This window comes from Charadrius vociferus, unplaced genomic scaffold (assembly GCF_000708025.1).
Source record: "Charadrius vociferus isolate BGI_N301 unplaced genomic scaffold, ASM70802v2 scaffold2, whole genome shotgun sequence".
Taxonomy (NCBI): domain Eukaryota; kingdom Metazoa; phylum Chordata; class Aves; order Charadriiformes; family Charadriidae; genus Charadrius; species Charadrius vociferus.
In genome coordinates, this window is record NW_009647595.1 from 4,639,191 (window position 1) to 4,665,590 (window position 26,400).

The 26,400-nt window shown below is 42.3% G+C and overlaps 1 protein-coding gene across 1 annotated transcript in view; it reads right to left on the reverse strand.

Moving 5' to 3' along the window:
• The window catches only part of MTSS1 (metastasis suppressor 1), a 112,652-nt gene that overhangs the window by 18,765 nt on the left and 67,487 nt on the right, over positions 1–26,400 (reverse strand). The window contains exons 5-9 of the mRNA XM_009881047.1: positions 14,388–14,472; positions 13,046–13,137; positions 11,207–11,281; positions 5,451–5,462; positions 70–227 (exon numbers count right to left, since the gene is read on the reverse strand). Of these exons, the coding sequence (XP_009879349.1) occupies positions 70–227; positions 5,451–5,462; positions 11,207–11,281; positions 13,046–13,137; positions 14,388–14,472 (422 nt within the window). The remainder of the gene's footprint in view (positions 1–69; positions 228–5,450; positions 5,463–11,206; positions 11,282–13,045; positions 13,138–14,387; positions 14,473–26,400) is intronic.

Below are 26,400 nucleotides of genomic sequence, written 5' to 3' on the forward strand. Positions count from 1 at the left end.
CTCTTTTTAGAGGCTTTTGGCCACTTATCCAATTTGTGAATTGTACCGACTTAAACAGAGAGCTCTTACTATCACGGGTCGCAGCATCGAGATGAAAGTACAGAATCGACCGCGCTCCTCGATCAGAGCTTTTCTGACAGCTTGCTTCTCGGTTTCTTCAAGCAGCAGGTACTTATCATTGACATCTTGTAAAGCACTGTCCAATTGGGGCTGAATGTCACCCCGTCCTGTATGCAGGAAACAATCAAGAGTACATTTTGTCAAAACTGTGGATCTCCATAGAGGACGACCTTATTTTCAGCCAGCACCGCTGCCAGATTGTGCTTTTGCAATTCAAGTCTCAACCAGCATTTTCCCTTAATTCAAATTAGTAAGGCTTTTTTTTCCCCCAATTAAATCAAGCATTTCATAGCTTTTTTTTTTTTTCCTTTTGCATAGAATAGAAATCCATCTCAATTCAAAAAGTTTCAACAAGCCAAAGACAGCATTTTACATAAGGACCTTCTCAAAGTGTAAGCTGTATAAATCCTTCCCATCATGCTTGCTGAAAATCAGTATCTTACTAATTGGGAGGATATTAATTACTAACTCCAGGTATATTTCTCTTTCTTCCTACTTCTATGCTTAGAAAGGTCCTAATGACAACTTTGTAGGGTCATTAAAGGATTGAAGGATCTCCTCTATGAGATATTAGGAACATGTTACTGATCTTTGGACCACTGGATTCAAGTAATCTACACAAGCAATGGCTAAAACAGTTTTCTTTGTTCCCAAGTCCAAAAGAAAAGAAAAAAAAACAAACTATCAACATCTCAAATGCATATTAATGTCCAGTATTTGTCTATTGAAATAAAAAAAATCCAATGTTTTGCAATCAGAAAGCTGTATTAATTATCACTGTAATAATTATAGTCAACTCATAACACCAAAACTTTCCGTGACAGTTAAGTATCTTATTCTGCGCCAACTGCTTACTCTGCATCATGCCAAAAACTTATTCCTCTAGCAATGAAGAGCTGCTGCTCAGCCACAGTATTGCTGAGTCAACAGTGTTGCAGTTGCAAGGTGTTTTCATGCAGTTTACACCCATAAATATTCTAAAGAACCTCAGTTGTGTAAATTTGTCTCTAATCTCCCAGAAACACCATCACATGCAAATTAAGTATCCAGATATATATTCATGCCACTGTTGCTAAATACCAGGAAGACAACATTGAAAAATGGTGGGTGAGTTACAAGCAGCTACCCAAAATCAGTTTTTATGGACAATAACCATTCTGCATGGAGAATCAAAAGCTACGAGCAAGAGGAAGAAAAAAAGGTCTCTTGATGTGTATAGTACAATCAAGGTCAGAGTTACACAGGAAAACCTTTGCCTTATTATCATATGTATTTCTTCAATGCTCCAGAGCGAGATGAAGTCATCAGCTCCACTGCACTAATACACAGCCCGAGCCGCAGGAAACAGAGCAGCAATGGAAGCAAAGAGAATCACGCTGACTTAGACTCATTAAAGGCTGGATATATCCAAATCTCCTCTGTACAGAGTGAGACATAGTCCAGATAAAATTGCACAGATACCCACAAGCAGAGCTCTGCGATGGATCCTCGAAGAATCCCGTGCAGTCCAACACTGGCACAGCCACCACCAAGGCCACCTGGGTACCAAACTGCCAGAAGGAACACCCAGTGCCTGATTCTCTAGATCAGGCTGACGACTGCAATGTGGTCATAAAACTGTTTTGGAAGTAAATAACTTCGAAAATCACTGATGCTGAAGTTGCAGTCACCTGCTTCCTCTCAAAATTAGCGTCTGCCAGAAACAAGTTATAGAACAGTTTTGGATAACTCCCTGAAAGTCCTGTGCCTGTCATCCTTAGGAGACAAACTGGGCCTTTCTGCTTGAAGACCATTCTCTACATTTCAGGCCCCTCCCCATACTCTACTTTGTTATCAGATGCAGTGATTAAACATTTTATACTTCTCTGGACTCTATTCCAAATTCCTGAAACTGAGATTTGCGTTACTGCTCCGAGCCCTTATTTTGAGAGTTGTGTGGAAATCACAGCAGGTGAAGCAATCTCACATTGCTTAAACCTAGATACGGGCTCACTAGCGTGGACGTACCAAATGCAAGATATATTAGCTGCGAACTAAATCACACACTCCTTAGTTCAGCTCTGCAAAACTGCTGTAAACGTTCAGCTGCTCCACCATATGATCATGCACTTAACACAGTAAATCCTTGTTAAATGTATGCGCCTACACAGTGAGAAGACACACACTTAGAAAGCAACTGGACACCATTGATAGAGTGGCTTCAGTTACAGTGCATTTTAGTAATTTACGCGGACCTCACAGAGCAGCGTGTCTTGGACCAGAGCACCCAAAACATGGGGCAAAAATAAACCTCATTTACACCTGTGTAGCTCACTCAATTCAACGAAGTCATCAGGATAAAGTTCAAACTGTGTATTTTAACCCTTTGGCAAAAGCGCGTGTAAAACTGCACTGCTCTCCAATATTCTCTGTACCTCTACGAAGTTTCCATTTTATTCCTTGAACTGAGTCAGGACATTAACAGACATACCATCTCCTCACCGCTACTTTCACGGACCCGTTTTTATGCTATGGCTTTTGGGCACCTATGTAGTTAATGAAAACACACGAGCTGTCCGGGGTATAATTCAGAGCAGGAAACAAGCTTAGGTGAATCATTTAGATGAGGCACTGAAGTCAGATGTTTACACGACATGAATACAGCTTGCTGCTGATGTCTCCTTGCAACTCATCTTTTAGGAGCAGGAAAGCTTTATTAACATCCTTTGAAAGTTCCACAATGCAGACATCAATCTAGCAAGTCTTTTGAAATCAGGCATAACTCTTCCCACTCCCTGAATCGCCAGCTGCCTCCCACAGCTCTCAGACAGCTCAGCACTTTGAGGGACAGGATAGATTTCTGTCCAATTTAACCAGTTCCCTTTGCTAAGCAGAGCAGAGCACAGCCTCTCAACGGCAGTCCTACAGCCAAAGGACACTGAGGATGTGATAGTCAACTGCTGATCACCTCTGCTCCTCACCCACCTTGGGGCTCCGCTAGTTTGGATCCGCTCCTTATCTCAGAAGGGAACATTAACCACTGGAGATCAAAGCAGTTCTTTTCCCTTTGAATTACAAGGGGAAGGTCAATTGTCTATGGCATTCCTGACAACTGATTGCACTATTTTTACTGTGGACATGAGGCACACTTTCATAAGGAGTATCAGCAATTGATTATTCTCTCCAGCCCACATTCTCTGGCCTTTAGGTTACCTGTTCAGAAACATTTCCAAACTAATATAACTATGGTAATGACAGAAAATAGTTCCAGAACAGTCTCATCACGGAGCAGCTGTAAAAGCGCACCTGGAAGGACACTCCTATCCCAATGCAGACAGATTTGAATGAACCAACAAAGCAATCAGTGTTAGAAATGGTCAAAAGCATCAAATGTAGTCACAGGTCTCTGGTCTGGAACCAGCCAGACATGATGTAGGGATGGCTCTGCAGAGCACATCTGGTTGCACTTGGAAGAACAAGTCAACAATCTGAAAACTAAGGAGAAATTCAAATCCAGTCTTTCTCAAAGTGGAGCTCTGCTGCTGCAGAGAGGAGCAGAAATGCAGGACCAGAAGTTGCAGACTGAGTTCTTCAGCAGCACCATGCTCCAACAGCCCTGGGACTTGCAGCTTGACACAGGCAAGCAACAGCTAATAAACTGCAGAGAGCTGAACTGCTTCTCATCAATATTAACACAAATCCACTGCTAGTCCAACGACAGTCTTAATATGCTGCTTTCAGAGCAGGTGCTTTACATCATTATCGTGACGTGGAAGAGCTTTAAAGGAGCAACATGCATTAAACCCTCAGTTTTACAGTGTCCTGTGTGAATCCCAGGTGAAAGCCTCATGCAGCTTCTTAAATAACCATTGTTGGAAAAGAACTTTAGTAAAGGAAACATTAGGTAGAAGAAAAAAAGCAAACATAATTTTCAACCCAATTTCATACCTATATATTATAAGACAAACTAGCAAAGCTGTCAGCAACAGTGAAGGAGAACAATGTTCTCAATGCAAGTCTGACTGCTGAAGTTAATGCTGTTATTGACAAAGTAATGCAGAGAATATTGATGAAATTATTATTTACCACATTCTCACTTAAAAGAGTGCTCCCTCACACTTTTTCCAGGTATCTGCACAGAGCTTGAATGTTCAAGATGGATACTTTATAAGACAATGCTGAGTACATCTCTACCCATACAAACCACAGCAGGCTCCAAGTCATTCATTCCCAAATCACCTTCTTCACAAGAGCATACCTGCTTCAGCTGCCAGGATGAACAACCCCTTTAAGTCTTGCACAGTCAAGCCAACAAATAAACTAATACAGATCTAGGCTGAGAACAGGAGAATTTTGCCTCCATTTAAGGAAAGGTGGAAAACCTCATTGCTGGGGTTAAATTCCGACCCCTTCAGCAACCAAATCTGCATCTTTCTGGTGGCTACTTGAAACCTGAATCAGCTGCTCGTGTTCAAAAATGCTAAGCTGTCCATTAAAAGAAAAGTTCCCAGTTACCATAGGAAGCTTCCAGATTTAATTACAAGCCAGGAAAAACACAAAGTGTGGTTTCAAAAAAGGGGACAAGCAGCATGCACCACGGTGCCCAGCTCCAGGAGTCCAGCCAAGGCACCTCGGTTATGAGTCTCCCGATCTAATTAATCCAGGCTTCTCCAAAGGGCAACACCTACATCATTACGCCTACAAGTGGAGGTATGATTATTTCCCTCAAATTCAGAAACACCCCATTTCATTCACAAAAAGATCTTAGATTTGCAGTACAACTGAAACAGCACCCCGATTTAAACAGATTTGAGATGTGAACAGGCAGCAAAAGAGGAGACAACTGTGATGCTGATTTCCACCCCTTCCCCAGCAAGAAGTTAAATATAGTGATTTCTTATCTATTGGTTAAGAAAGGTGCATGCGATTTTCAGAAAAAAGGGGGACTTGGATCACAGGTTTACAAAGAACAACATTAAGGACTTTAAGCTCTAGACTTTAAAAGTCATATTAACAATAAGATATTCAATTATTTGAACATCACCTTGATGACATGTCTATTCCATTTAACTTCTCTCCCAACTGTGACATGATTTATCAGTCCATGTTAATCCCTTTCTAAAATAAACCAGAGGTTTATCTGCAATACTGGTTTTCTTCTTTTACAGTGTTCCAATTAGATGCCAAAAGAAAATAAATCAAAAGATGGTTTGTTCATTAAGATTAAGCAATATTTTAGTTTCATTAGAAATTAAAGTCTAGGCAGTTAGTGAAGACCAGACACCATAAAGAGGCCACAGCAAGGGCTACAATAAACCAGCCACCAGGGTTACAGCATGGCACAGACTTACCCAGAGCCTCAGCTGTCAGGCAGGTGCGCATGGTGAGAAATTGCAGGACACAAAATTGACACAGAAAGGAAAATAAAAAAAGTCAAACTGGTGTTCCAGCATTCCTAGAGTTTAGACATTATCATCAGCGCCAAGACAAGAGAGCGAGCAGTTTGGACTTGACTATTTTCACTTCTTCCGTTGCTGATAAAGACAAATGCGTTAGCTTTGCTTCCTGATGAGCTGTTGCAAATGAAACTCCCGGTTATTTACCACACAGTGTTATTTTGAGGGACTTAAACCAGTTTAGGAACTTTGTTTAGCTTGCAGATTCTTAGGTGAGAACACGCTAACCCGTGCTTCAGAGGAGGTGCACAACACAGACATCTGTCAAACTCTGGTCAAGCTGATGAAGTGGCACAAAGCTCATCCCCTCGCAGGGAAGAGGGAACTTGGGAACTTGCAAAACTCTAGGCGGGTGCTGCGTTAGTAACCACAGCGCTTTTTGATGTTCTCTACTGCAATTACTGCAACAGATTGTTAATTAAATGAAAAACTAATTGCTGATGCAATGTGGAAGAACATCAAAAAGATTAACCATGATATGTATATTTTAATTAAAAACCTTTATATATAAAATGATATATAAAGTTTATATCTAAAGTTTTGCAATAAACCTGGCTTGCTGTCAAAAGGAGGGGAACTATCAAGAGGCATTCAAAACTCAAGGAATGAAAAGAAATCAAAGAAATATCTCCAGTCACTGATTTTGCAACATGTCTTTACTGAATTTTTATAAAGTGGAGCTTACATTATAAGCTTGGGGGGGGAACAATAAAAATCCCCCGTGGGCACCGTGGCCTCATCCACACAGGATTTCTTCCCTGCAATAGATAAGGATAATTTGCTCATTAACTTCCCTCCTTCTGAGCTGTATCATACTGACTCCATAGTGAGTTCTGGCTCTCACTTTAGTCATCAAGCCGCACTTGATCAATTTAGAGGAGTACAGCTATCTCCTAGCAGCGACAGGGTCTGGCCAGGGGTCCTCCCTCCCCAGCCTGCCACTCCAGACAGGGCAAGCGCCAAGTACAGAAAAAGTGCAAGGCACTTGAATGAGAATGTCAGCATTTGCTTTAAGAACTGAGATGTTCCCTGGTTATAATTACGTTGAAGAGCTTCATGTTTTTCAGTTAAGAGTCATGGGGTTTGCACAATCATCCTTGAGAGGAATATAACAATACTACAGTTTCAAAGACCAGAGTGTAACACAAAACCAGCTGCAAAGGCTCTAAAACACAAACAGGTCATCTTTGCTAACTGGGAGGAAGGGAAGAAAAAGCACTTTTGGCAGTATTACAGTAAATTAATAATCTCTTTCTACTCTCTCAACTTCATTAAAAGTAAGAATACTTTCCAAAACTGCTGCATACTCAAAAGTAGAGGTTGCGAGTTTGGATACTCAATGCTGATGGGACACAAGATGAAATGTCGTACTGCATGTGAAGGGCACTCTGCAGAATCTTCTACAAATGGCTTAGAGATAAAACTCAGTTTTCACATTAATACATGTTATATTATTGGGAGCGTTACATAAAACTTTTTTTTCCCAAATCTGTTTGGATTTAAACATTTTCCTCAAAGCTCACACACAGTTCCACACGAAGAACCTGAAAATTAAACCTACCAGTTAAGTTATAGGCAGAAGGGAAACCTGTCTAGTTAATCATTAATAGCCAAGCTGAAATACAGAAAATAAAGCCAACGTGCACTCCAGATTTTACATATACATTCAGCTACATATTAAGTTAGTCACTTGACACTTTTTTTTAAACTAAGAATCATGCATTTTGTTAACTTTCCAAAATGGTTACATGCAGAGCCACAGCTGCTGTCTCTGCTCTGAATTCAATATAGCATCAACAGCTTCTAGCAGCTATGGATCCACTTATGAGGCCTTGACTCAGCAGAAACCTAAACACGGAATTTATTTTAAATATATGCATAATTATTCTGCTGACTCAGGTTAGCTGGGCTAACTTCTGATGTCCAATGTTTGTCTGAAAACAAAGAGCAATTTAGAAGATGTATGCAGTTCCACACACTATGTTGCTTAATCTGTTCAGCAAGAGCTAAGTTTCAACACTGGGGAGGGCAACATGCACTGTTCCGCTTGGGAGCGAGGGGGTAAGGAAAAGGATGCACCCTGAGGATCACCATGACACCCCCAAGGACTGCATGGATCTGGGAAGCGCATCAGGTTCCTATTTAGACTACATATATTTAGACTTCATAAGGATTTTTATTTTTTTTTACAGTCAAAGACAACGAAATGAATGAAAATTATCCCTGTAAGGTCTTTGAAATGATAGACCTTCATTTACACACAGACATATCATTTTACCAGATACACTCCAGCAAACTTCCAAAGAGGAGCCCTAACACCTTTTTGTTTTGTTTGGAAACCTTGGCGTTTTCCCTGTTACTTTACGCTGTGGAAACACCTTTATTGTAATTAACACACCTACTCTGCAAACATACTTTCTAATAAATGATCTTAAACACCCAGCCTGAACTTTCAACTTGGCCGCATGGAACCAGAACAAACAGAGACCATGCACCAGGCAGAGAACAGGCAAACCCCGATGTATTCAGGCCCTGAGCGCTAAGGTGCGGTGCCCAACCTGTAGCGCTCCTGTCAGGATGAGCCACGCAGGCTCTCCCAAATGTCCCTGAGATGCAGGCAAGGAGCAAGGAGCTGCTACGCATGCTGCAGCCGTTGGATACGAGAGGGAGACAGGACACCACTGCCATGATGCGAATGAGAAAAGTAGAGGGTTATATTTGAGTTCCTAGATCTGAAACTGCCCAAAGCAGAAGAAAACCACTTTCCCATCCAGTCACAGCAGAGGAAGCTTGAAGGACGTAGCATGCACGGTATTTAAGCAAATCCAGAATTCAGCAAACATCTCACTTGCCCACGGATGATCATAAGGTTAATTTAAAAATATTCTTACAAGCGCTAGGAAGGGAATGAATTGGTTGTTTTAGAGTTCCCATAGGTGAGTCAGTAACTTTAGAGAAAAATCAAAGGGACAGGTTCTGCTTGGGTAAGAATAGAACAAAAAAAGTCTGAGTAACAAAAAAAAGTCTGAGTAACAGGGAAACAGGAGAGTCGAAGACACAGTGGACTCAGCCATACGCCTGACAGGACAGTTTCACCCAAGAGTTTCCATGCTCATAGTTCAAACCTCATTTGTGACCTAAAGCAGAATAAATTCTGCAGCTTTATTATTTTATAAATAAATCCCTTCTTGATTTTTTTCATCCCTCACTGACAGCAAGAGCAACATACTTCACCACATAGCACATTAAACACATCTATCAAGGTGGGTACATACAAAAAGGTTTTTACAACAACATTTGACATTGCACTCAGACCAATGCTTTATTCCTTCAAGGTAGGGATCAAAAAGGCAAAGAGGGGAATAAGCATCTGCTACTTTTCTTTTCTTCTCTATTTAAGCATTGTAGATAACTTGCAAGAAGACAGGGTGAACTTCCTCCCACCTTGCGCCCACTTGTGCTGGGAAACCACAGGGCCAGCGGCTTTGGGCATTCATTCTCACATCCATATGACCCTCAACACTTCACTGCATCTCTCCTCCCCAGGGGCCATGAGAACAACTCTCAGCTCTTCAAAAATATTGCAGCTCCTCCTTCCCCCTATATTATACTGACTACCCGGGTGTCTTCATTGCTTCTACATTGCCTGTACACATCCCTCTGTGGCCAGCTTTAACCCCACTTCAATCCCATTGGGTTTGTGCTCTGGACCCAAACACCTCATGTGTGAAAGCAGTTCTAAGGTTCATGGACAACTCCAAAAGCATGCCATAACAGCAAAATTAACCAAGGGAATGACAAAAAAAAAAAAAAAAGACAAAAAAAGATTTCAGTCATAGCATGGCTGCTATAAAAATGACAGCAAAATGATGCCTGCTCCACTCCCCACTCAAAGATATTTAATCCTGAAGGAGGACAAGACACCAGTGTGCTGACCCCCCTTACTAGACATGGCCCACATTTGGGGAGGGAGACAGGAACCGAGAAAATCCAGGGAGAAAGTCCACTTGCTTTAACCACTGCTGACAGACACCTACAGCGGCATCTGCAGTACAAGAACAGTGGGATTTTTTTCCAGATGGCTTTAAATGCTTCTCTCTCCTCTTCCCACCTTACAGAAAATGCTGTCTCCTCCTCCAGGATTGCAGTTTGATTTATTCAATACTGAGAAGCAGGATAAAAGGGAGATGGAGCCAGATAGCTGTCAATTCATTGAAACAGGTTCAAAGAATAGTTCCTTCTTCCCAGATCACGGACATGCTTTTCTTAGCTCTCACCTACCATGCATTGAGTTTGTATCACCAGGGACAACAAGCTATGAGACCAGAAAGAGGGGGAAGAAAGGAAAAGAAACAGAGGGAATATCACAGACTTTATAAAGCTGTTGTTATGCAGTGAAACAATTTGCCACACAAAATAAGAAACATGTTTACACATCACCCAAAAATAAAATCTTAGCCCAAAAAATCATGTCCCCCTGAAGATGACCATTCTGATTTAAAACACTAAACTTTTTCATGGACAGACAGACAGAGCCTACTGAGCTAAGCTCCCTCTTGCTGGCTTCCATCTCTCCCTCCCTCATCCCTCATCTAAAGTCAGCTAAAACTCAGGAGCAGTTTTCCAGTCATGTGGCTTTCCACCAGCGTAATTATTGACTCACCTATTAGGAAGAACAGTTAGAGACAGCTCATCTGTTCTGGATAACACACAATTTTAAAAGTTCAAGAAACTCCCCGCCCCAGCATTTATTTTGCTTGTCCCTGGGCTCACAGTTTTTAGGCGGGAGGGGAAGCACAAGTTGCAACCTGCAACTGAGAGCTGCTCAAAGCACACTTCCTACCCGGCTGGGAAGAGCCCAGTGCCAGGAAAGAGAACCAGAAAGTCTGCTTCTGTACAAGCTCCGTATCATTTTTCCAAAGCTTGGTGGGGTTTGCACTTGGCCAAGCAAAACCCTTAGTGATGGCAATGCTGCAGCTATCAGTGATGCACGTTTCCATTCCCATGATGATGAAACCCCTGTGACAAGATGGTGGTGGGAGAGCAACAGGAGCATGAGATTCAGCTGCTAAAAAAGACAGATTGCCTTTGGGGAGACCTCCCTTTCTTTTCTTACTAATCTTTAGTTTTTTATGGTTGCCGAGTGCCCTCCCCCTGACAACAACCCATGCCACCTTCTCACACTCTGAGGAATAATGTAAGGCGTAGAAGATTACAGGCTGTTAAAAAAAAAAAAAAAAAAAGAAGAAAGGTGGTAGAAAAGGAGAACAGCAAGAAATGTTAATAGTTACAGCACATTTACATAATGGCTTTTTTTATATTATTCCAAAAGATTCTAGAAAATTTTACAGGTATCTGCACAAGTCGTATTACAGTGTCAAGGTTTCTAACAGGAATAAGTTAGCAGCAAGCGCTCTATTTTAGAACATGATTGACTTTGTACAAACAGTTTTAAGGCTTTTGTATAAGAACATTAGACAGCAGCTTCAGAATATGATTTAAATGACACATAGTAATTGTACCCTGGTATGTACCAGGAATACATTACAGGGGACTGAATTATTACAATAGAAAAGTCCTATCACTGTTCAATCTTTGTCAATGAGCAGAGCACAAAAGGTTTTTAACAGTAAAAGTATGGAGCAAGTTACCTTTCTTTGCTTTCTTCTGTAGCTTCAGTGTATCAGACGATTTCTTTTTTATCTCTTGGCGGGCTTTTTTGTATTCTAAAAAAACACACAATCTCTATTATCAACATACTTGATGTTAAAATGGATGTTTTTCACAGAAAAGGCTATATTTAAAAATATTAGACTACAAATTTTAAGAGGACAGCTACTATTAATCAAAGCAACTTAAAACTCGCATTTTGTAGTGCCTATATGTTTGGCTTAATGTAACATTTTAGGGTGTGAGCACATTCACATACCAAAATCTTTCCCAAATAAACAAAGCCTTTACAGAAATAACAACTGAGAACACAGTACAAAATTAGAGTGCTTTTCATTTCAGAGACTCATCCACTCTCAGGAATGGAAAACAGAGATGACAGGTTTCTCGAAACATCTGTGTTCAAAAACAAGTACCCAGAAATGGCAAGGCAGAGAATATCCTGTGATCCCTCTCCAGCATGAGAGTCGGGCAGAGGGAGAGGATGCTAAAACTTTGCCCAAGGAAGGGTCACATTGCCAGCTCTTTCTGATGAAGTGGAGCACACTGCAGTTGTCCTCATTTTCAGATGAGCTGCAAATCCCGGGAGAATTAAAATCCCAGAACAAAATATTCCACCTCTAGTCCAGGCACACTAAAGGTACCAGATATGAAAACCGATACTTTAAAAAAAAAAAAAGGATAAAAGGCATGTATGCATGTATATACATATACACATACACTTTAACAAAGGAGGTCAATGTTACTACTCTTCTATAGATGGAAAAACAGAAGCAGGCTGGTGGCAGGCACAGGAACTGTACCGGGGCCAACTGCACCCCCCACACGCAAGTCTACCCACTAAACCCTAAATCTCACTGCCACTTTGGCCAGAGTCACCCCTACCTGCAGGAACCCAGGTTCCTCCTTCCTCCTCACTACATGCTTTGTGCTCTCTGGAGCACAAAGTGGAAATTTTTTCAAGAGCTGCTGATTTAGCTGCTTCTATTTGACCACAGTAAGAGTGGGGCAAGAAGCAAATCCTCTTCTGGAGGCCAGCACACTCCTTCCCATCAGTTCTCACCCTCCCCAAGACAAACTATGGTGATGTTGCTCCTTTCAGACATAGCAAAAGTTGAGGGTCAGTGTGGAACTCTAACCTGCTTTCAGCAGCCATGCGAGAGGGCCATCACCCCCAGTACAAGTTTGAATAGCCAAAGGCATCTACCAACACGCTTTTGCTGTGCAAGACTTTGCTGCTTCCTGCTCATTCCCCCAGGAAAGCCTCTAGAGCAGCCATCAGCAATGCAGCTCCGAGCATCCCGTGTCCAATGACACAGCTTTCCCGTTCCCTAGGTGCACATTTCTGTATCGCATCAGATATAAAATAACGATGCTGAATGTTTTACAGGGCTGTGCATTCTCTGGAGAACGCTATGGCTGAGACATCACACGATCTTAGTGAGCTTTTAACTACACCCCAGAGCTTTGCAGCGATAGGTGCGGCATCCCCAATCCTCTGCTCTACTGGAGATCATACAGTGAGAGTGGGCTAACAGATTTAAAATTAGTCACCGCTTACCAGTCTAGAAAAACAACCCATCCCGTGGGGTCCTGCAAACTAAACCTTCAAAATGTATGTACAAGGGTTAAAAATTCGTAAGGCACTTTGGGAGGGGAGTGTTTCAGAAGAGTTGTGTCCTGGTTTGAGGCACAAACCACGGCAAGTTGCTATACATATTTAAGCGCGTCATTCAGTTCCCCAGTACAAACATGAAAAGAGGAAGAAAAGCTGATATTACAATCTTACTCCTATTAAAGAATTCTTCCTCTGTAACTACCTTTTGCATGGTCTTTATCCAGTTGATTGGCCACTTTCTTCCACTCTTCCATCTGTTCTTGAAGTGGGTTTATCAGACAGTCAATTAAAGCACTAATTTTGTTGAAAAAACACAAAGAGCAATCAAATCCTGCAGATGCCCCTATTCTTATATAGAGAGCCAAGGTCAATATTGGAGTATTTTTACTTTTTGCTGTGACAGCTACCAGTGTCACAATGTAAATATCAGAACATAAAAATGTTTACGCTGGAGAAAGCAAAAGAAAGGACTGGATCAAAAAAGAAATCCACATCACAAGATAACCAGAATTACTGTGCAGAAGTTCAGGACAGTGAGAAACAGAGCATAAACCAGAGGACTGACCCAAACCAGGGCCAATGTAAACAGTTAGATCATACTCATCTGTCACACAAAGAGCAGTTTAAATGGATACTCCGGAGACTGGAAAGGTTCATGCAGCCATGAAGATTATAAACGTAAATAACACATGTATACACACAAGAAGACAGAGCAGTTGTACAAGTGAACAACATCCTGCCCACCAATGTGCCTCACCTCTCACCAGTAGAGTCCATGATACACCACCAATAACACTCCACTAATTAATGAGATTGGGATCAAACCATTTAAACAGCTAACTCTGGGGTAACTAGAGACTAAAGTTGTTTCCTCAATGCCAATTTCACAAATGTTTTTACTTTAAAAGGGAAAAATCATCACAGGTCATCAGGCAAATGAGGAAGCATCATTTTGGTTCACCTCAGGTCAAGTACAACTTTTAAGTCTGGTTAAAAAAAGGCACACGTGCAAACCACTACTTACTTCAGAAGTAGGTTGTTTATGTATAGCCCAGCTTACACGAGTTAATTCTCTCCCATTACCTCTCCAGTCTAACTTTAACCGCAAAAAACGGATGAGAGAATTTGTCTTTTCCATACTGGTTTGCTGAAAGTTTCTCTCTCGGCCGCAAGCTATTTGGGCTCTCCAGTAAGCTGAGGAAGCAGCACAACACTTGCTGCTGCTTTAAAATTTAGTGACAAAGCTTAAAGTCCTGAAACAAAGACAGGTCGGTCTCATCAGCAGCCAACTGCTCAGCACTGAGCAACAGGAACCGACAGTGGGAACCTGCAGCATTTAGAGTGATTTGAGGTGACAAGCCCAGTTCCCAGAATATGCAGTGAAATCCTGCTTGCTCACAACACCTAGTGTGCTGCGGGGGAGAAAACAACTGCTGTTCTCAGAGATCAGCTGGAAAGCCAATGCTGGTGAAGAGCTTTAGGTGTTCCCCAGAAGCAAATGAAAGACGAACCTCGAGCTCCAGGCAAGGCACAGAGCCACTCACCTTGAGAACTGCCGGAGTTTGGACTCTATACTTCTGTGCCTCATGCACATCCTGGTGAGAGCAGACCCAATCTCTCGGGTACCACCTGAAAAACAAAACACAAGGCAGGTAAGACCCCTGATGAGATTCCTGCCTGTGGTGTAGGCACGTCGACCAGAAGGCAGATGCCAAGTCTTCCAGAGCAACTGTAAAACAGATTCATAATAACTGTAGAATCGAACAGACTATTAACCAAGCAGACCTCAGGGATATCTGACACCTTGGGAAGACATTCTTGTTCATCCAGAGACCAGAATTGAACAATTAAACATGATTAAAACGTAGTTCTTCCCAGCAGCTTTATGTGCCATGAGGCCCAACTCTTTGGCAGAAGAATTAAAGAAAAGGTTTTGCGATGTCAAAATACAAAAAGCAAAAGCTGGCAAGTGAGTGGGCATCTATGGACTGTTTATTCCACATCTTGGAATAAACCTAGGGGATTCGATCCACTTTGCCCATCTCTAGATTCTTTAGCCCCAATGCCTTAAAAGGATTTGGGTTCTCCAGGATACGTAACTAATCTTACATATTGCCTCATACATCACTGACACATACCATCAGTAAGTCTATCACACGTACATGCCACCTCAGACCAGCATATATTTCCATTACATTGCCAGAAGGTGGCACTATTTGCTCTATACCCTCACTCATCTCTCTCTCTCTGACAACTGCCTGACAGCAAGAATAATTTTTTGCAAGTGTTCCTCCTCCAAAGTTTTCTCTTTAAAAAGCACACATTCCTCCATTTCCCACTTTCATCAGCATTGCCTACTTTTATCAGCCTATAAAATTTCAATATAATTTTGTTTTGGTTAGTGTTAGTTTAGATAATTGCTTAGTCCCAATTTGCAAACCAAATCTATTCACTGGGTACAAACATCAAGCTCGGTGCAAAGCTCTTCCAAACTGTAGTATTCTCTGGAATAGCAAATATAACAGCATCTATTTAAAAGTCTCATTTGATTATTAAAATAACCGTAGACTTGTAATATACAGTAAAATATCTTCCTTAAGTTGTAAAAATTATATTACGCAAGTAAAAAAAAAATTCCTAGTAAAGAAACATTAAAATTGTAGTAATTTTATTTATTTTTTAAGCACGAAAACAAGTCACTATCTTTCTGCATTCTTGCAGAATTAAATCCTGTGCCCACAAAATGGCTTTGGAACAAAGACACTAAATAACTGGAACAAATTGTGGCTATTTGGTATTTTCCATTGTTCAAAAAGATAAACAGAAAGCCCTTTGTCACTTGCCCAATTACTCATGTTTTTATAAGGAGCTTTTGAAATAATATTATTTGGTAACAGTGAAGAGCTGTAGCCTTGCTGCATACGGGTGGCTGGGAAAAGCATATGGATTGCAGCCTGGATCCGCACCCATCGCTTCCTGCAATGCCACACTTGCACAAGCTGCAATAGACTCTGGTGACTTGAACAGCAATACAGAAGATGGGGAACAGCATAACAGAGAGAAAGCAACTGGAGGAAGAGGACGATGTCCGCAACAAAAAGTGGATCTCTGTCCCAAAACACGGGCATTTTTCTATGGAGCCACTGCCAAATAAAAGTAACTTGGAGCTTAATGCAGCACTGTTCCAACAGCAGAGATGGAGAAATGAACCAAATGCTTCCATGGTCATCACCAGCAAAATTCCCAATGAAGTTTAAGCAAAAGGCAGGTTTTTCAGGTTGAAAACTCCCTGAAACACTGGAATATTAAGGACTTTCAATGGTTAAGTGACATTGCTTTCCTAAATTCATTATATGAAAAAAGGAAGAGTTGTTTCGGAATAATAAATAGGAAATAAGGCACCATGTGGTTTGGAGACAAGGAAACAAGCGTCAGTCACTATTAATATTAAATTGCAAGGTAACAAAATTTTAACTGAAAACCCAATAACTGAAGTATAAATATATCCTCTCAACACAGTACAGATGGATAGGCAAGGTCAGCAAAACAGCTATCCAAAGTTAGGTCTATACATTAGTAGTTGTGCTTGTTTAAAAAACAAAACAAAATAAAATAAATAAAGCCTAGAATGAAAAGGTTGTTCCACACAATAAAAACCCCAAACCCAACTGGTTGGGTATGGGAGGGGTAACTGGTCCTTCCCACCTTTTAAGACTTCATGTTATCCGTAACTGTTTACAAGAGCATGGAAGTATGAAGTGTTAATTTTATTCTGTGAATAAAGACTATTCTAACAAAGCAAAGGAAAAGGGAAAAATAAACAGTTTTAAGAAGTTTTTAATGCCCCTTCTGGAAACAAGGTGTTGCAGAAGATGGCCTGCTCAGGAACTCCTGAAGCAGCAGCTCTTGCCAACCACTTGCTGAGAAAGGTGCTGCTCAGCCCTCCCTAAAGAGTATAAATCCCTCCCAAACAGCACTTGAAATTATAAACTCAACCTGCCTAAAAATGAAGCGCTGGGGAACACAGTCACTCCAAATGGCTATGACAAGAAAGCATTCCCGTTCCTCTGTAAAACCATAACTTGCTACAATCAATAAATTGAGTTTATTGATAAATAAACTCAGTTTACAATAAACTGAATTCAGAATAAACCAAGTTTAACCACCCTGGAAACGAGATTTCTGCAGTACTGCGAAGTATCAACACAACGCTTGCAGCAAAGGCCAGTCCCCTATACAGTCCTTCCAGCCGCCCTCTCTGCTCCTCTTGCTATGGGACCATTTAAGGAGCTCCCCACAGCCCCTTGCCACAAGGCTTACCTTGCTGTTGGACGCAGAGAGGAGCGAGCTTTGGTTTTATTCCTCAAAGCTTTCTCATTCGCAGCCCACTGCCATCTCACCACGCGCCCGGCAGCGCATGGACACGCAGTGCATCCAGCACCGAAGGGGGCAGGGGGCAGGCGCCCACCGAAGAGCTGTTGTGTGCCCGCAGCTGCTGCTCCAGCCAAGGGGAACCAGTGTCCGTTCAACGCACGCTGCTACAATAAAGTCACTATGCATTTCCAATTCCTGTTTAAAAGCTAATGTTACTGGTGTCTAATTAAGTGTAGGAGAGAGAACCTTTGCAGGAAACAAAGGGCTTTTTAATTTCGGCACTCACTCGATTAGCAGAGGCAGGAACCGTGTCCAAGCGTGCCTACATATCTACCCAGGTGAGACTTCCCACGGAGGTATGGATACACCTCCTGCAGAGTTTCTGGATGCTGAAACAGCAGCAGCAGCACTTTGGAAAGGATCACCTCCTTGGGTATGCCTAAACAATTTGCATTTTGGGGGTGCCTCAGCAATCCCTTGTTAAAAATCAGCCACCAAACTGAAGGAAGGACAATACCAGCCCATCTCCTCCCACGTCCGAATCCCACCACTCCTCCTCAATGTATTAAGTGCTCCAATAGCACAGGACTCAAACAAAGCTTTACCTTTACCTTTACCACAGAACTGCCTTGATACTCCTGTTCCCAAAGGGCTGGGATCAGCCGGCTACACAAACTGGCACAAGGGAACCCTTTTGTACCACTGCAATGGTTTGAAAATGTCCAAACATAATAAGGGACAGTAGTTTAGATTTGCTTCTTTTACCCAATCTCAGCTAGACAGCCTTCATGAACAAGAGTAACATACACTTTAGATAAATTATTGTTTGATGTTATAGTAGTAGTTTACTCACAGGAGTGGGTGGCCAACATGTATATTTGCAGATACGGACCTTACAAGCAACATGAATGTGTGTGCAAGTCCTGGTACAGGCTATGCAGCTGACTATTCAAAATCTGGTAAGACGTTTATTGCACTGGGCTATGCCACAGTCATACAAAACCTGCTTCAGCCTCTATATTAATTTACAGTTTATCTTTTCAGAAAGACCAGCTCAATAAGTGGTTGCCCATTTACTCAAGGACAGAGCCATGAGCCAGGCGGTCAGAAGACCAAGTGGAGATAACTCCTTTTTCAGTGCTATCAACACTCAGTGGCAAAAGAGAGCATCTGCAACAGAAGTGCGTCAGGAGTATGCCGAAAGCACTGCCTGTCTCCACTTCACTTACAGGCAGGTCCCTAGCAAGAAGTCATGATGTTCTCCAGTAGCTGTAATTTCCTGAAGAGAAATATTGAGGCCACATTAACAAACTTTTCATCAAACCAAGACTATGTTGGGTGGGTGACCTGGGCTCCCATTTGCTGCTCTGCAGCTATGCAAGTTAAACTACTGTGCCTTGGGCTCTCCGTTTATAAAATGAGACTGTGAATTATCTGCTTCTCTGACACACTACAATTATTAATCCATTAAGGCAAACAATGCTTGAGAACGGTGTAAAGTAATACTTCGAAACCGGAGACGAGAGCCATATTCATCAGAATTCCCACTCAGAGAAAGTGGCTTAACAAAATGCTCTTGTCAAATTTGATTAGAAAGTGGGTGATAACATCAGCCTTATTTCTCATAAGTAAAAGGCAACTCTGCAAGGCAAAACGTGCTTTCACTCTCACCTTCTCTGCTTCTCCCTGCTCCTGCCTAAGCCTGCAAAAGACCAAAAACCTTTTTCATGTAAGATAATTAAACGAAAGCCTGTGGACCACGATACTACAATGAGACCACTATAAAAGCATAAATGATTTTCTTTCGATGCTTGCTTGTCATTCAACATTGCAGGGAGACAACAGGGAGAGATTGTAGGAAAGAGACTCAATTGTTTTACTGGAGTCATTATGTTTGTATTTAATAATGATCATATATCAAGGAAATGATTATTTGATGAAATGTGCAGCTGTACAACTGCACGGCCTCTGTATACTCCAAACAACCCACTACAATCAACCTCTTATCTTCCTCCTCTGGCTTCACTGTTGTTGAGCAACCCCAGAAGGCTCAGAAGATGACTGCCTTTCAGGAAGTGCCTTTAAGGCTCCAACTTATTAACGAGCTCATCTTTATCTTCAAGGGCAGAGTCCAAATGTGCCAGCTACTTCCCTCCTTCCCAAATGGGAGAGAATGATGAAAAATGGGTGTAATACTTTTGTAATTTCAAAGTTATCAGAAGAGGCTTCCATTTTCTAGCAAAGATTAAAGCAGGAGCAGAACAGAGGCTAGATTATTAAATACAACTCTGAGCACGGAGGCTATGACAGGATGACTAACAGTAGGACATTTTAAGTTAATGGTCATTACTCAACTCTTATCCAAACTCAAACTGTTAGAAGAACAGGCAGTTTCCATCACTGATTACATGGGCCACGGACCTTGATCTTGCAAAACTGTTTATGTGGATGCCTCCATGAAACTCAAGGATGATGGGATCTGTGCCAGGGTGTTACAGCAGACAGGGAACAAAGGAGTGCTTTTGCCTAAAAGTGACCAGCACAGGAGCTATAAGCATTACCACTGGGACAGAAATCTGAAAATGGAGCTATGGTAGCACTTGACATTTCAGGGTGTCAACGGCCTCCAGGTAAGGCTTGTAGGTTGGAAAAACACATCAAGAACTGCAGACAACAGAGGGATGTTGTTCAACATCTACCAGCCAGGAAAAGAAAACAGGACACCCTTATTTCTACAGCTACTAAGAGCCTTTCTGAGCAGCACTTGGCAAAGTCTCTGAAAGCTGTTGCTCAAAACCAGCTACAAACCATTTCCTGAAGTATTTTTAAAACAAGTTTCAATTTAGACATTTTTTAGAGAAGACTGGATCAACAAATACAGATTCAAGGTCAAAGACCTAAGGATTTCAGATTCACCACATTTAATAAAACAACTGTGTCAGACCATTGTCATGTACCACATCTCTGCGGTTATCATTGCAAAGGAACAGCTTGCTTGCAACGTTCAGTTGAGCACCCTTTTGGGCAAATTACTTGGAAAACATATTCATAGAGGCCTGACACAAAGTTCCTAGAGCCCCATGCAGTCTGGATGGTCCTGAGAAAAAAATGCAGTAGGTGGTTTATTTTCTGTTTTGCAGAAGAAACTGGCATTTGTTCACGGATGGGACTACCAGGATCTCAAATTGCATTTGCATTGATTTTAAAAGAGGAAGAAAAGCTAAGAAGAAGAGTGGCAGCTAGTTAAAGCAGTAAAGAAGCAAAAGGAACAGGAAACCTGAGCCATCCCCAGCCTACAGCCTGCCCTGGCACCCGCCAGCTTTAGGAAGTCCTTAAAACAGACTGTGACCGTGTTCCAGTCAGTATGTTAAAGAACATGCAAGAAAGCTCTTATGACTCCTTCTGATTTAGCTTATTCCTCTGCTCAGCAGCATTTTTGCTTATCCTAGCTGTTCTCGGAACAGAGCACTGGGCAAAATCCTCACCCCATGGGAGCGAACACGAGCATTGCTATGAAACAAGCAGGGTCAGAATTTCACCCATGCACACAGGGGTTACGATACGCTCTGTCAGACACATTAAATATGGTCATGAACCAGCTGTGCTATCATCTTTGGACAAATTTGGTTTGGTCAGCCTTCAGGGCACACTGAAAAGCTCACCTGTGGCCCTCTGCTTTTAAAGAGGGTGTCACACAGACAGGTGGCTGGAAAGGCTTTGGGAATGTTAAAGTTAAGTTATCGGAGGATGCACCGATTCCATTTTGGAGAAACTAACAAGTCTGTCATTGATTCACAAATTTGTAAGAGACACAAAATGCATCATTGAACCATGACATCCTGTTAGAGAACAGTGAAAGTCCAGGCAGAAGTGCTTCTCAGTAACAAAAGCCTCAAGTTTGAGCATGTTCGTATCAGGAGTGCAAGCTGGCTTCATCCTCTTCCTTTCATAAGCAGTGTTGCCAGCACAGACAGCAGCGTCTTACTTTTGGAGATTTCTTTCAAGAATTAATACCCATCCCTCCTCACAGGTGCTTGTTGCTCATTTTTACGAACCTAGAGTTCCACATCGAGATTTTAATGCCACAAAAATAAAGCATGACTAGAAACAGATTTGCTTAGAAGAGCAAATACCACACTTGTGTCTTCCAAGGGCCGTTATTTACATTTTATTCTTTGGAATACAAATAATTTCATTACTGAAAACATACAGGGTCTGCTGAACATCTGTACTCACCATGAAGCTGTGCCCACTAATATTGCCCATACCTTTTCCCCATTTCTTTTCAAACTTATAGTCAAAGGTATTTCCGAAATCATTCTATGAATAGCTATGTAAACCTAACGGTCTTAACCTGAGCAGATCCAACTGCTTTGCTCCAAATACTACACCCACTAACAGCTTAAGAAAGGCAGGCAACGTGAGTCATCAAGCTCGCTCTCCAAAAAAAAAAAAAAAAAGAAAAAGAGAATATGCTAATAAAAAGAACTCTTTATAGTGAAAAGGGAATTCCTGAAGAACGCAAGGCCAAGCCTGCGCGCTATTTCAGAGTAAGCCCTCACCTGTGCAGCATCCCAGAGCTGAGCCACCAGCTGACGGGTACCTAAAGGCCGGTTCCATCAGCCAGGGATACTCGCTGCACCCAGGACCGCGCTCCACTGTGTGCTCCAGACGGTGAAGAGATGGAGATCTGGTTCAGACCTATTTAGATAGCCAGACTCATTGATCTCCGTACCTTCATGGATCTGGCTCTAAATGAACACTTAACATCAGCCCGATGTGTGAAGAAGGCAGTAACTGAAGATCCTTATGCTCTTCTGAAGTACAGCTCTTTATTTCATCTGGGCACAGCTATGAACTGCGATGTAATCTGATTAGACGCCAGCAATATTCAATGAGGGGAAGGGATAATACACTTACAGCAAATGGCTTGGAACACCAAGAGCAATTCCACCGCGTGCTCGGCAGCACACGCACTGCTTATTTTGAACCAGCAACTTCCAGAGGCTGTGAAAAACCTACAGGTATCTCTCCACTTTGTGTTCAGCTGTTGGCCTTGCAAACAACTCTGGGCCCAAAAGTCAAAAGCTCCGTAACTCAGGTCTCTCAGCCACCTGTGCTGCTGATCCCAATCCAGCAAGGATTTCAGCTACAACCAAATGGCTGCTGCTTCCAAAGCACAAAATCAAGCACGACTGGGACAAGCAGGTGCAAAAAGCAGAAGAAAAAGATTTTATTTTTTTTTTTAATCCAAGTCAGCAGATCTAACTGAAACCCCACAGCAAGCAGATCTGCAGAATAAGGCAGTGCTATTTTTACATGCTGGCACTTCTTCCAACAGAGCATGCTTCCTTAGTGAACGGAGGGGAAGATCATGGAGGGACAAAGGAGGTAAAAATCATTCAAACTACCTTAAGGAAATTATCAGTTCAAGAAATTTTAGAGAAAGTCCATTATGTTTCAGTTAGTTATACAGAGATACAGCATCATAAACCCACCAAAAGTCTCAAAGCACACTGAAGCATTGAGCACAGCATCTTGGTCCCTGGGTGCAAGGGGAAGGTCTGCCGCTGCCTCAGGTGTTCAGGGACGTGTTTCCCCTTCGCTGGGACAGCCTCAAGTATTTGCTCAACGTTAATGACCTCCAGCTGCAACTGCCATATATAAGGGGAATGCTGGTGGGGATGCTTCAAAAGGCAATACATCCTCCCTCTGGTACTTTCTCAAGGCAGCTGCTCTGGGTACTCCAAAGGCCATTTAGAAATCGTCTCAAATATGTATTGAAATACCCATGGCTCAACTTCATCCCCCCCGATTTACTCAGTGCTCATTTCAACTTGGCTTGGTAGAAGCCTAGAGATTAAAAACGCACTGACTTTGCAGACTTATCCTCTAATACTCAGGAGACTTGTCAGCACACACACGGAGAACCTGCACACCTCTTTAATCGAGTGGCAGATAACGAAAGGGTAACAAGAATTCAGGGCACTAGTGTTTACAGTTATCCACACTGCCCCAAAGCTCATTTTGCCTAGTACTATATATATAGACAGTTGTGCTGTTCATCGGCTCAGCTCTCAAACAGTTAACTAGTTTTGTCCTCACTGATAGGCTTTTTTTTTTTTTTCAGCATCCCACTTATTTTCAACTTGAGCTTCCTCAGCCTTACTACAATATAATGAATTTTCACAAAAGCAAAGGAGAATGTCACTGCATGGGTTTGACACCAGCTGGCTGCTTAAGCCCGCAGTATGAAGGAATTTGATACACAACACTGAACTCGGCTTAAAAAAAAAAAAAAAAAAAAGGTAATATTTCACCTGTTACAGAAAGTGAAATGAGGACAGTCACCTCCAAGCAGAGAAACCGGGGTCTTTGTGCTTTTGGCCACAAACTTCATAAACACACGCTCCAAAAGACACAAACTCTGAATTCACACTTTTGAATTTGGAGAAGCTATGGGCATTTTTTCCCTTACTTGTAAGCAGCGAGTGAAGCAAGCTTCACACCAGAACAAGGCTGCATGCAGATCAGGTGAGACAGCTTACAAGCACAGGACTCTGCTCCCCAGATCCCTGGCTGCTTTGAATGCACAGATTCACATGCTCCGCAGGCAAACTCCTGTTTATCCCACAAATCCTTCCAAACAATCCACGCTGTCAGGCTGCATTTAAAGGTGCCTGCTTAAACCATGAAGAGTGCAGCAGGAGAAAAGCTTCAAGAGTTCTTTGATTCACAAAAAGAAAAAAGCACGTCTTGTAGAAAAGATCAAATGAAGCTGCAGAGGTGTATGGCATTACAAACACAGCGTACAGCAACACACTTAGCAGCGCTGATTGGCATGCAAACCCCAAGGACGCGCTTATCTCTTTCTGCGAGGACAGAGCAACTGGATTGTTTCTTCCAAACGAGTTCCATTGGATTGTAGCAAACACATCTTTGACCACTGGAACAGCAGATGCATGTAATTCTGCTGGATTTGCCTGCTGTGACACACACACGTCCAATGCACACCAGATTTGTAAGATCCATGCAAGAAGGCTAAGTTTTAAAATATCTCTCAATCACCCTTAGTAAGAACAACTGCAAGAAGCTTCAGGAAATCGGGATTTGAATCAATGAAAAAGACTAGAAACCAAAAAGACAGAAGGAAAACAATGATGAATGAAGACCAGGGCTTTGCAAAGCCTGAAATTTAAGCCTTAAAATTGGCAGCGAATGCCATCCTGTGCCCACAGAAGTTGCTTTACAGCACTGCTTCTCCATCTTTTTAGCCATTCCCTCACTGCAGCACAGACCACCCTTAGTGCCTCCTCCTGTTGAACAGCCCGTAGGAGAGGAGCAGGAGGGGCTTCGCACCTTACACTGCACACAGGACAAATCTTCAGAGTAATATTACCATTCTAGCCGTGTCCTGCTCATCTTACAGTCCTTAATCATCAAACCAACTGGGGTTGGGCAGTTTTAAAGAAGGCTGCCATCCACATACAGAGTGCTGCTAAGGTTTTCTTAGCAATAGCATGCAAAAAATCTACGTTACTACCCTTCTTAGGGGATGCCCCTCCTTCCGCTGTAGGAAAGTGCAGGTGCCTGTATGGTCCCCTCCCAATACTGGCGTAACGTGTTTGGTTAATGGTCCTTCCTTTCAGCATCTCATGCAAAAAACAGGGAGACAAAACTGGAAGGGACCTCAGAAGGCCATGTTCCCCCACTAAAAGCTGGGACAACTTTCATGAGGCTCCTGGGGGACTGTCCAGTCCAGCTCTGAGTGTCTCAAGGGGTGGAGATTCCTGGGCTCCTTTTCCAGTTGCTGACTAGTGCCACTGTGAAAATTGTTTTCCTTACTTAAAATCCAGAGTCCATTGTCCCAGCGGTTCAAATCCACAGTTTTCCAAGCACCTCCTGGGAGGCTGTGCTCCCCTGACACTGCTTCCTCAACGTAACACAGTAAGTACACGTGGAAAGTGTTTATTGGTTTTATCCAAGCAAAAGCTTTGGTGTCAAAGGAATTCAAACATCCACCTCATGCACACCAAACAGCATTATCACAAACCAATCCGGGGAAAAATGACATCTGTGGTATTTTCAAAATGACACAAAACCAATTAAAGTTCACCTACAAAAAGCTGCCAGCCCAAGCGCCAACTTGTTCAAATGCATCCATGTACATTTACTTTTGCTGCATTTCTTAGGGTTTCTCAAAAAATGAATTCCCAGTACTTTACGGTTAAGCTGATTTTAGTTCAGAAACATTCATCTGGTCATTTGACATCTTTGGTAACGCAGCAAATCCATCTAAACCTCACAGCTCCTCACACGCTCTGATGCTCCCTTGTTCTTCTAACAGACCTCATCAACCCGCACCTACAATACACAGTTGGCTGTGACCTACTGCTATTAATTCGTCTATTAAAGACAAAAGGAAGTGTCAAAGTTGGATGGAGGATTTCTGACCTAGGTTTCAAGCACTGTAATGCACAGGACTAGCATATAAATTACAAGTTTAGAGGAAAGTGCTCAGAAAGGGTCACCTCCTATTTAGAATTTATTAACTACTCCCCCAGAGACCACCTTGATTTAGTACTTTGTAACCCATATTCCCACATTTCACAGTGATATTGTTACACGAAAGGTTTCTCTTCCTTCCATCCTGCTCAGCCATGTGAAGCAGGAACGATCAATTCACCCAGCTCTTCTCCCAAAGGCGGTCAACTTGAGGGATGAGGTCGATCAGAAATTACACGCACACAGACATGCATGCAGTTACAGAGGGTTGGAGGAAATGCACATTTGTAACACTGCTGGACATGCTGGGGAAGAGAAGCCTTGGATCACTCAACAGAAAGTCATCTTGCCATGTGGTCTCAAAACCAGTTTGTAACACACAGGGCCAACAGAGATGATGAGATTTTATTTTGCTAACTGAAGGGAGAGCCCCTGGGTTTTGGAAGCTTTAAGACTTGGGCTCTAGTCCCAAATCCCCAAGCGTAAGCTTGACTCAAATCCATCTGCTGCTCACCGGCGTGTTCAGCTCTGTCCTAGGCTGAAAGGCAGAGATCTTGCAAAACAGTGAAATATACAGTCTGCAGAATAAGGATGCAGCCACTCTGAAAAGATATGCAGAAGAGGCAGTTGCTGAATTGCCCACCTTCCCCTGATGGGCAGGAAGGCTTTAAGGTACTG